The sequence below is a fragment of the Thunnus maccoyii genome, chromosome 2 (genome assembly GCF_910596095.1).
Source record: "Thunnus maccoyii chromosome 2, fThuMac1.1, whole genome shotgun sequence".
NCBI classification, from domain to species: domain Eukaryota; kingdom Metazoa; phylum Chordata; class Actinopteri; order Scombriformes; family Scombridae; genus Thunnus; species Thunnus maccoyii.
Window position 1 is genome coordinate 10,654,933 of NC_056534.1, and position 12,241 is coordinate 10,667,173.

The following is a 12,241-nucleotide window of genomic DNA, read 5'->3' on the forward strand; positions in this document are numbered from 1 at the left end:
CTTAAATGAAAGAATATTAGTCTGAAATTCTATGCACAGAAAAAAAATCCAACTATAGCAACAACAGCTACTCCATGTTTTCATTTAACATATGCCCTTTGGTGAATAGTTAAATTCAGAGAGCTTTATATTTATGCATACATATTTAACATGGAGGGCCCCAGGGGGGATTTATTAACACTATGCTCTATTCATTGTGTTATATAAAAACACTTTTATGCTTTTTTGAAGTTAAAAACAAGGTTCTGCTGTTATAAAGGCTGGTGATATTGGCTCCAGGTTACATTGTGTTTGGTTAACAGTCATACATCAAACTTCTGTTTTTGCTGAGCTTAGACATATCGGGCCCACAAAGGGGGATCGTTGCGTCAGATATAAATTGTGGCCCTTTAGTTTGAATTCAACCTGTCATGTCAGAATAATGACAAAACCTGCAAGTAAAGAGTGTGGCTCACTGCGAACAAAGGCATCCTCGTGGACGTGAACATTTACTGTACCAGCATGCACACTGGAGAATACTCTCAGTCACTGCCTGAGTCCAAATCTGATTTGCGTGAGAAATTATAGCTCCAAGAAAAAAAAGCCTTGTGGGTAATCCATCTGGTTTGTTCGTGGATCAGAGGAACATTGTTACAGTCACTATTTGGCAGTGAAGACTCAGTAGTGTTGAGGTCTTCACTGCTGAAGCCTGATGATAGTGTACAGTCATTTTTTTAACAGAAATATTGTTTTTCTTATTTCTATAATAATCGTGTGACCCCTCCGATTTAACTTCACACCTCTTGGGAGCCACTACTTAAAATATTTTGACATTTTTGGAAGTGCTTAATCACTTTCTTACCGAGAGTTAGATGAGAAGATTCATACCACTCTCACGTCTGCATGATTAATAGGAAGCTACAGCACAGCAGCTAGTTATCTTAGCATAAAGACTGGAAACAGGAGGAAGCAGCAAGACTGGCTCTGTCCAAAAGTAAAAAAAATCTGCCTACCACCTCTTAAGCTGACAACTCAACACGTTTTGTCTTATTTGTTTAATCTAAATCCATACAAAAATCAGAGTGTAAAAATTACAATTTGTAGTTCAACAGGGGATTATGTGCAGGACTATTTCTTGGCTGGGTGCAGTGAATTGCTGGAGTTTCCCCTGGTTGCCTGGCAACCTCACTGTGTTAAGAAGACTACAGGAAGTTGGCTGTAGCCCCATCATGGATGTATCATAAGAGCTGGATACGGCGCTGCCTTGCAGCCAGTTTTTTCCAGTGGCCACTCACAGTATTGCAGCGAAAAATCCCACTGCAGCCCAAAAAGCATTTTCCCCATAAACCACCACTGTAAAAGAGACGTCTGTAAAACTGTTGACAAGACATCTCGAATTGCAAACAAGGTTAATTATGACTCTTTCTATTGTGAATCTTTGATCCATGGAGTTTTTATATTTGTAGAACTTTCCTCAAGCCAAAAAAAGTGATTTAAAAATCTGTCACGTCATCACAATGTAAAGTCTATGGGCTAAGCAGGAACTCGTGGGCGGGGCCAGCGGGAGAAACACTACTGGGCGTATTCAGTGGGCTGCATACCCCCAGAAGTAAACCCAGAAGCTAGAAACTTTTGTGGCGTATGCACCAGCCGAGCAGTTCTTATTGGACTGAATAGGCAATTTTCAGTCCGTTATTCGGGCCTCATATTTAACAGACAAGAAAATTAATAAGCTTATTTCTCAAAATGTTCTCGTCGCAGGTTGCATATTTCTGTTTCTATCAGTAATGTTTCAGCTGAATAGTTTTTTGGTAAAAAGAAAAGGTAAAAATATTTAGGATTTCAGAAAAGTGAGAAGTAATAAACCTAAATTTGTGTAGCAGAAATATATTATATAATATGTTTATAATATGCTATGTTAAATGTGTGTCTTCTATATTTTCCTATTAATCATCTCATGAGCACCGGGCTTAATAGTAAATCCAGAACATGTGCTTCTCTTACAGAAAGCTGGATGCTTTCATCTACGATGCTGCGGTGTTGAACTACATGGCCGGCAGAGATGACGGCTGTAAGCTGGTTACCATCGGCAGCGGTTACATCTTTGCCACCACAGGTTATGGCATCGCCCTGCAGAAAGGCTCCTACTGGAAACGTCTCGTTGATCTGGCTATACTGGGCATCATAGGAGATGGTGAGGCGCTCGCACACATCCCGCATCATCTCATTCACACTACAGTGAAGCTTAAGTTGCTAAGTTGTTCCAGGTCTTTAGTGTTATTACAGATGTGCCGCTGCTCAGCTTTTCTTCCGTCTTCCCCCTCCTCCAACACTCTCCCTCTCTCCTCTCTCCCTCTGCCAGAGAGCTATCAGGGGTTAGTCTTAACACACCATTTCATCATCATTACTCTGTGTGGGTTTGTGTGTGAATGTGTGCGTGTGTGTGTGTGTGAGTGAGTGTGTGAGTGTGTGTCCACCGTGTCCTGTTATGTTTACTCCTCCAGATTGTTCTGTATAATAAGCTGTGAGATGGTGCGAATGGAAGACAGAAAATGAGCCAGAAAGAAATCAAACTGCTGAAACCACTAAAGCGCTTCGCTTCACACCCGGCCTTTTTATTCAGGGCAAGCACCCGCATGCGCGAGCACACACGCACGCATGCGCGCAGACACACAAACACACTCAGTCTCCCATCTGTCCTTATCACTCAATCACCATCAATTCCTCCCCCTCCCCCTACAACCCCTTTTTCACTCCACCTCCTGTCTCCTTTTTCATTACGATCTATTTGCTACTTCACCTCTCTCCCCTCCTCCCTTCTCCTCTCCATCCTCCCTCGTGATGATACCCCTTTTTCCCACCACACCTCTTTATTTCCCTCCAGCGCCCATCCCCTCCAACCCTTCCGCTCTTGCTTGGCGCTTTACTTTATTTCCTCCCTTTTTCAATTTCTTTTTCCTTCGTTCCTCGCCTCTACCTCCCTCTGCCATCTTTAAACCTTCTCCTCTCACTTTCCCTCTCTCCTTACCTTTCCAACAGGTGAAATGGAGGAGCTAGAAGCACAGTGGCTCACGGGGATCTGCCACAATGAGAAGAACGAGGTGATGTCCAGCCAACTGGATGTGGACAACATGGCAGGGGTCTTCTATATGCTGGCCACAGCCATGGGCCTCTCCATCCTCACCTTTATCTCTGAGCACCTTTTCTACTGGAGACTGAGATACTGCTTCACTGGTGTCTGTTCTGGAAGGCCGGGTTTGCTCTTCACTATCAGCAGGGTGAGGAGAAGGAAATGTATCCAATAACCCTTTTTTGGTAAATTAGGAACTTTAACTGCATTTTGACATCAGAAACCAGGCCCAGTTTTGGTTCCTAGATAGCAGTTTTCGCCCCCTTTGCTTCTGTAGTAGTACTTTCAGTTGCTGCTGTTAAAATCTTCCAGTGTTTCCAAAATTTCTCCACTTACTGATCAAACACCATCCTCAAGAGTGCAAAAGCTGATGTACAGCAAGCACTGGCTGCAATATCAATATCAAGATTTGGGATGGGGAATTCTTTTAATGTTATTGATGTTTAAAAAATAAAGCTGTCTTTAAGACTGCTGTAAAAGAGAATGGGATGAAGGGGTAGAGTGGGCAAAACACACAAAGGATCAGCAAGAGAAACAAAACTTAATTATATTTTCTAATTGTTTCAATACGTTTACATAGTAAAGCAGAAAAATAGAAGGAAAAAAAAACTCTGAGCAGATTGTTGCGTCTTTGAAGACAGGCGTCGAGCCTTTCCGGTGTTTAACGACATCCACTCAAATATCGCACAGTAAATTACAAAAACGATTACTCTGTAGCTGTTGTCTTGCTGCCTCCCAAAATTGCATCTCAAACAAAGCTGTTGATTTTTTAATCCTTTATCTGTCTAATTTGCCTAATCTTCACGGTTCTTCAGATGCGGTGAAAATGCAAACAGGAAGGCGCAAAAGGGCCTTTTTGTTGTGTGAATGTCTGAAATGAGTCTGAAACTTACACGATTGTCACAGTTAAGGGAAAATCTGCGGGCATGCGTGCGTATTTGTGAATCATATATCTGAAACATGTACAATAGTTACTGTTAAGATATAGAAGGAATCTCTCTATGTGTGCGTGTGATAAAAGAGGAAAGACGGGGGATAGTATGATTATAGAGCCCAGCTGAGGCAGAGCTGAATTTATTGCCGTGCATATGGACGGCAGGATAGAGGAATCAAACAGCTAAGAGGATGATGTGGACACACACTCATATACATATAGACAAAGCTCTCTCTCTCTCGCTCTCTCTCTCTCTTTCACTCTCCCACACACACACGCACACACAAGTCTGGTCGGACAAAGTTAAAAATGGTTACACACATGCAGGTGCGGCGACGTGACTTGACCACGCTCGCACACGCAGACAGACAGATAGACAGATGCACACACATAAACCTAAATGTACATACACAAAACATAAATGGGCCCACCCAGACGGACCACGCTTTCATTATTCATGTGTCATGTCTCTGTGTTAGGCAGGGCTTTTATTCCAGACGAGCTGCATTTCACACATTGAGTGTTTTACAAAAAGAGTGCGACGTGTTTGCTGTGTGTGTGTCCGCCACTCGGTGTGCGCATGCCATTAGAGCAGCGATGCTGGAGGTTAAGTGGCTTTAGGAAGAACATCTACTTGCACTCAAAGCCCCCCTCCAGTGACATCATCACCTGAATTAAATTTTCTTGGCGCCTCTGCGGGCAGTTCATCTAAAAAAGTGGCGATTATCTCTCCTTGCCACATTACAAAACAAAATGCGGTTAAAGGGACAGTTCACCCCCGCCAAAAACACATATTTTCCCTCTTACCTGTAGCACTGTTTATCCATTTTGATCGTTTTGGTGTAAGTTGCCAAGGTTTGCAGAGATGCCTGCTTTCTTTTGAATACAATGGACCTGGATGGCACTCGGCTTGTGGTGCTCAAGGCGCCAAAAAAATGTTTCTGTTTCCAGAAATCATGACCCTGCTACTCAAGATAATCCACAGACCTCTACCGAAATACACCCACCAACCATCTCACTGCGCAGAAGGAAGCGTGCATCTACTCATGGTTGGTGGGTGTAGAAAATTGTTCCTACATGAAACTGCTCACAACAAGGTCCGTGGATTATCTTGAGTAAACGGGTCATGATTTCTGGAAAGCGACATTGCTGTTGAGTCTTTCAAATGTATTTTTTAGTGCTTTGAGCATCACAAACTGAGTGTCATCCAGTTCCATTGTATTCAAGAGAACGTAAACATCTCTATGGCCGATATCTCCAAAGCTCGTCAACTCACACCAAAACGATCTACATGGATAAATAGCACTAAAGGTAAGAGGAAAAATATGTATTTTTTATTTTGGGGTGAACTGTCCCTTTAAGGTTTGCAGTGAACAGGCTTGAGAGAAGGATGCAGAGGTCTTTCCTAATTTACCTTGCAAGGAAATTAGTCTTATGCATGTTTGATCCTTTTTTTTGCGGTGAAGTCACTGGGCTGGGAATTAACTCTTTTTAACTCTATAATCTCTCTTATCTCCCTCCTGCCTGCCTCTCCTCTCCTCTCCTCTCCTCTCCTCTCCTCTCCTCTCCGCTCCTCTCCTCTCCTCTCCTCTCCTCCTCTCCTCTCCTCTCCTCTCCTCTCCTCTCCTCTCCTCTCCTCTCCGCTCCGCTCCTCTCCTCTCCTCTCCTCTCCTCTCCTCTCCTCTCCTCTCAGGGTATATGGAGCTGTATCCATGGAGTTCATATAGATATGAAGAAGAAGGCTCCTGAGCTTGACTTCAGTCCTCAAGCCAACATGCTGCACCTGCTCAAGTCCGCCAAGTCCATGGCTTTGTCTTCTCCCAAACGCAACACAGTCCTCTTGCAGCCTAGCATCCTAGATATGGTGTCAGGGAAAGGTACTGTCCTACTGTCATACACAGTACACCATATAGTGTATATTTTGAAGATATAGAGGTCAAAATGAATAGACTCTACCGTCACAGAGCAGGCAAACATGCCTACATACAGAGGTTACCCTGCCTTTTCTATACAGTCTACGTATGCATAAGTAAAGGTGACTCGCTTCACCTTGTTGTGGACTCCAGACTTTAATCGCATTGACTGTCAAGTACAAGCTAGCCCCATGATTAAAAAACACATTAGATGGCGTACACTGCTCGCCAGGGCAATAGATAATGTATCAGCAAACTGGCTGAGCATCCATCCAAACATCCATCTATTGTATCAGCTGTCTGAGGTGCATCTCTCCTTGTCTCCTAGGTAACTCCCTCCATAGTCTGCCTCCGAAGGGTCCTGGTCTCTATAGCAACGCCGCTGGTCCACAGAGTTTCCTGTCATTGTCCGGGCGACACAAAAACCTCCTTAACAATGCTGCGCCATTTCCCGGGCAACAAAAAGCCCCTGCTCTCCAGACCAGCCCCAACAAGCCCCAGCTGTCAATCACCAACGACAACGGCAAGACCCGCCTTCCCGGGCCGGCCTGCCCTGCGTCAAAGCCTCGAGCCCTTTGGAAGAAAAGCGTGGAGACCCTGAAGACCCAGCCCACTGTCGTATCTCCAGGCCACGGCCCAAGCCCCACCCCAGCATCTGGACCTGGACCTCCACAAATGAAGAGCCAGCGCTACCTTCCCGAAGAGCCGCCGCACTCTGACATATCAGAGTGCTCCAGTCGGCCGCCATCACACAAAGATTCTGACTCCATGGCGGCGAGGGGCGGATTCAAGCCAATCAATCAGCTGAGGAAGAGGGGTGGGGGAGGAGGAGGAGGGGGAAGTGGGGGCGGAGGATCCAAGATTTACTCCATTGACTCAGACCAGGCCAGTCTCCAGTCTGCTCCTCCATACCAGCGGGACAGCCAAGGGGGAGGTGATGACCACAGTTACCCCCCTGACCTGTTTCCACCTGAAAGCACATACTCACACAGTCACACACACTCCCACCAGGCGGACGCACCCATTTTACAGCTGAGTGCCAGCCTGCTGCACCACAGTCACAGCGCTGAGGCCGACCTGCACTCCCTGAAGGACAAGAAATACAGCACCTACACACACAGCAGGTATCATATTCATTAGGAAATAAACGTAAAACCATGTTGTAAGTGCTGTTGTTGTTGTTTTTTGAGTAATCAGTCATCTTCTCTCCCTCCAGTGTGAAGGAGAAGGCTGGAGGTTCATTCGATGCCCCAGTTGCGGGTTCAGGGACACAGAGCGCCAGGCCCGGCCACTGTCGCTCCTGCCTGACCAAGCTGACTGGTTACTCTGGCCTTTACACTGTCCGCTCGCCGCAGGCTCGCTGTGATGCCTGCGCCCACCTGGGAAACCTGTACGACATCAGCGAAGACCACCTGCACTCACACTACTCCCACACACACACTCACCCACACAGCGGGGACATGTTTACACACTACCTTCCCCAGAACGAGCTGGGCCTGGTGGGCGAAGGGGACGGGCTAGTCAGCCACTTCGAGCCCTCCCCTACCTCCCCATCTCCTCTTCCCACCTCCTCGTCGGCCCAGCACCTCCAGCTGAGTCGCCAGCCCTCCTATGAAAACGTGCTTCCGGACGGCGTTCCCGAGCGGCAGTCGCAGTCGCACACCCACCTGCGGGGGCTGAGTCTGCCTGACAGAGATAGGGAGAGGGAGCTGACCCTGGACGAGGGGGCCTATGCTAACGTTCTCACAATGCGCTCTGATCGTCCGTTCAGCAGCCGCAGCCCCCCCTCTCCATCACCCTCCCACCACCACAGCCTGGACGCCCCAATGCCTCTCCCCCGGCGCTCAAAGAGTCTCTTCCCCGATCGCCCCTCTCACAACCCTTTCCTCCAGTCAGCTCCTGGCACGACACAACGAGACCCCGCCTCCCAGGCTGTCACACGCATGCCGCAGAGAAGTTCTGCCCACGAGCTCTATAAGCAGCGGATGCCAGTGTCGCTTACCCTCGGTAACCATGGCAGCCATCAATTCAACCAGCATGGCGGCCATGTTGACCAACAGGTGTTCTACCCTCAGCAGGAGCCCCCTGTGGTGGCCTACATGGTCCCACCTGCTGCCTCTCAGCCAATGAGCTATGTGACAGCACCGCGAGCCTCGAGCGCAGGCAGCAACCGGCCCCGGCTCTACCGCCGCATGCCCAGCATCGAGTCTGACGTCTGAGAGTCACACACGCGCGCACACACACACTCACTTACTCTCACTGAAACACACGCATGCAAGAAAGAAAGTGTGCGACCGGACCAGGCAGCTCTGATTCTAAGCACATATACAGAAACATGCACACAGACATACACACACACACACACACACACACACACACACACACACACACACACACACACACACACACATACACACACAGGTGAGCTACAGGAAGGTCTGCTCTGGACTAAAAGGTTAATGGTGATGCTGAATAAATAAATAGATCATTGTTTCTTTATCACACCCTCTATAGGGCAGGGTTGGGGGCCACAGGGACACCTGGAGGCACAATACAAGATGAAGAGTGTGTGTGAGTGTCAGTGTGTGTACTAGCCTCAAGCTGTGGGCAACGAGGCTAAAAACTGACAAATACGTCTGACCAGACAGATCAAATTCCTGGCGGAATAAGAGGGACACTGTACATGGAGTCAAACACCCACAGTGGGATCTGATGGAAGATACTGAGACGAGCCGACCTGTCCCGCCCTCTCACCAGCCTCTTGGAGATGGAGGGGACACAACCCCCCCCCCCCTCGCGCGCCCCCCCCTTCTTCCCTTTCTTTCGGAGAATACACACATTTCACCTAAACACAGCCGCCCCTCTCCAGGACTTTCCTGTTGCACTATGATTTCTACAGTCAACCCGTATGTTGTCTGAGCCTCCAAACTGCACTGCCAGCATGGCTTAAAGATTAGTAAACTACACTAGAGTAATCCTTGACTTGAATGGAAATTACTATCTATGTAATAGACTAGACTGGGAGGCGGGCAGCTGGTCAGGACACAGGTCTGAGAAGTGTATCAGCTGCTGCCCGCAGACGTACAAACACTCGAACACACACACACTTTGTCTGTTTTTTAGGGGAAGTAAAAGCTACCGACTGTTTGTTATTGTTGATGTCAGTTAATTGAACATTCCAAAAAAAAAGTGGACCAAACATGGCCGCCCGTAAAAGCCTCTCAGGATGAGAGTGTGTGTTCTAGTGTTTCTAGATCTAGAGACACACAGTATAGCATTCTTGCTTCCTCTCTTAGCTAGCCTTCAGGTCATACTGCATGCTTCCTACTGCCCTGTGTTACAGTTAAACTCCTATACAGGGTCATATATGCACACACACATACACACACACACACACACACACACACACACACACACACACACGCAGTAGTCTAGGGTAGTAGTTTAGGGTGGGTGTGTGTGTCGAGGTTACGAGATAGCCTCTCTTTGTGCACTTTGTAGATTTTATACCCTGCCACCTAACACAGACGTTTGACCAAAAACACTTTTATACTGAACAATATGAATATTCTCGATCATTCGCTGGATAGATGTTTTCTTTTTTCTCTTATTTCTCTTTGACACTGGGTTTTTAGGGCACCGTTGAGGCAAAGCGCTGTCGGTTTTCATTGTGAGGTCAGAAGTTTTACAGTGTTAGATAATGGGCACAGCTTCATACAGTATACACAACACCAACTCTTTAATCTCTCTCTTCTTTTTTTTTTTTTTTTTTTTTACTTTAGCTTTGCTCACTCTTCCTTCTAGCCTTTCCTAATTCCTTCATCGGCTTGTTTTTGTTTATTCTCTCTATCACTTCCTTCCCTATGCTTCCTTCTATAGAGTAGATTGAGTATCAGAAGAATAAAGTTCAGTCGTGGTGTTTTAAAAAAAACTCAGCATATTGTTGGAAATCACTTAATATCAGTAGTCGTAAGAGTTCATCAAATTCAACATCAGCTCTCGTAGGATACAGTACTTTTTTCTAATAACTTTCTATGTTGAACAAAGGAACTTTAGGCCCGGTTTAATGTATCCGTAGTGAATTAAGAGGCTGAGTGCATCACTGTTGCAGATTTACTCATCAAATTAATACTCCTGGCGAGAATAGCTGGTACTTCTGCGGCTCTCTGTTGGCGAGAACACAGCGCTATGTTTCAGCAGAGAGTCACATGGCAAAGCAGAGAGTTTGCAAAGTGACTCGTTACAGAGGCAATACTCACACACACACATGCGCGCGCGCACACACACAAACACACACTCGACAAGCTGGCAATGTGTGTATGAGTGTTCTAGAAATCCATAATCTACTGAGTAAGGGCATTGATTTTTGAGCACAAGGATTTTGATGGAAAAAGGACTTGATTTCCCATTAGCTGAGTGTCTATCTCTATTCTCTTTCTTTCTCCCTGTCACACACAAACACACACACACACACACACACACACATATAAATATATATATATATATTGGCTGCAAAGAATGCAAGACAGTTTGAAACAAAAAACCGCACCTTTGAACGGTGAACGCTGCCCCTCTTTGGTAAACTTAACAGGTTTGGTGTGTGAGTTATATGCACAATATCAGGTTGCAATATTATACTTATGTACAGAGATTTTTTTTTTTGTTTGTTTTAAATGTTAGAAATTGATTTCATTTGTTTGATTTGAATGGTATTGCGTGTTGAATTCATTTCAATAACAACGTGGCTTTTTATTCTGCTTCTTTAAAAAAAAAAAAAAAAAAAAAAAAGACTGGCATGTTTTAGATTCTTGTGTGAAACTGATTCTTTTTTTTTTTTTTTTCCTCTGGTGTGTTGTTGGTTGGGACCTCACTGTACAGTCCTCACTGCTGGGTTAACAAACACACTCACCTGGTCAGCTAACCAGTAAACTAGCTCCACGTCGCTGGGTCTCTCATCTGAATCACTCAATGAATAATGATAGTCCAGCCTGTGTGGTTACGAACCCCCTCCACCCACATAGTTCTCTTCCACTACGAGTCTGTGCTGTTTCACCTCTGAGTGTGAGCGAGTGTGTGTGTGTGTGTATGTGTGTGTTTTACACCGTGCAGGCATTTATATAAGACAGAGGATGATATGTGTATTGAGAGTTTGTTTGTGGTGTGTGTGTGTGAGTGTGAGTGTGTGTGTGTGTGTGTGTGTGTGTACTTTTCTGTACTCTCTTCCCTTCGTCCCACACGTAACATTTGACCTGGCTCTTACTCATATAACACAAATACAGTTACACACACACAAACACACACACATACACACATGTTGCGTCTGTACTGTTGTGCTGAAGAGAGCATGTAGAATGAGTTTTGTATGTTCACCATCACACAGATTTTTACACCAACCTTTTGTTTTATTTTGGATTTTTTAAATTGCATGACGTGCTCGTGTTTCTGGTGGTACCTATTTTGCTGCAACACCTGAGTTCTCCCTGAGTTGACCTGCTGGGCTACATGCGTCGATGTTCCCCCTCCACCCTTGGTTAGGGCACCACATCTGACCGGAGCTCTGGACCCTCCCCCCCCATCCTCCCTCCACTCCCAACCCTGCCTCCCCAGGCTCCCGGCCTGTGATGTCACCAATATGGTACCCAGCTGGCCCCGCACAACGCCAGCAGCCACTGAGGAACGCGTGGAAAATGTTCCCGGGCTCAGCACAGCTCTTAGTTTGGTCCAGGTGTGCTCATATACATACAGTGCTGGGTGGAAGGTGCGCGTTGGCGTGTAGTCCTGTGGGTCCTGCTGTGTATCTCACTTGTGTATAAGTTCAGGGGTTTCTAAGCTACTAGTTGTGTTGTAAATACTACCTTGTCACTCAGTACCTCTGTACAATCTGTAAATAAGTAAAGGTTACATTTTTCTACTTGTCTGGGTCTTCTTGTTCAGTCTTTTTATCCATCTGCCTGTCTATCTACCTATCTATCTATCTATCTATCTATCTACTCAGTACCAATGCATTAAATGGTTGATAAAACAGTTATTAATGCTTTGTAGGTTAGTAATAGATCAATAATAAGGACAACTTTGGGGCCAGTTCAACATTTACTCTCGTTGTTGGTGAAAGATAGATGAGAGGATCGATACCGCTGTTGTATGAGAGCGGTATCGATCTTCTCATTTAACTCTCAGCAAGAAAGCAAATGAGTGTATTTCCCAGAGTGTCTTTTATAAGTGACTTGATGCTTATTAGACAAAGGCTACACAATTGGTTTCTCACCTTCTAAGAAGTTGTTAAAG

The 12,241-nt window shown here is 45.8% G+C and overlaps 1 protein-coding gene across 1 annotated transcript in view; it reads left to right on the forward strand.

Moving 5' to 3' along the window:
* grin2ab (glutamate receptor, ionotropic, N-methyl D-aspartate 2A, b) overlaps positions 1-11,864 on the forward strand; it is a 92,514-nt gene extending 80,650 nt beyond the window's left edge. Inside the window, exons 16-20 of the mRNA XM_042429385.1 lie at positions 1,986-2,173; positions 3,019-3,257; positions 5,737-5,920; positions 6,285-7,080; positions 7,173-11,864. Of these exons, the coding sequence (XP_042285319.1) occupies positions 1,986-2,173; positions 3,019-3,257; positions 5,737-5,920; positions 6,285-7,080; positions 7,173-8,175 (2,410 nt within the window). The 3' untranslated portion in view covers positions 8,176-11,864. The remainder of the gene's footprint in view (positions 1-1,985; positions 2,174-3,018; positions 3,258-5,736; positions 5,921-6,284; positions 7,081-7,172) is intronic.
* The last annotated feature ends 377 nt before the right edge of the window (positions 11,865-12,241 follow it).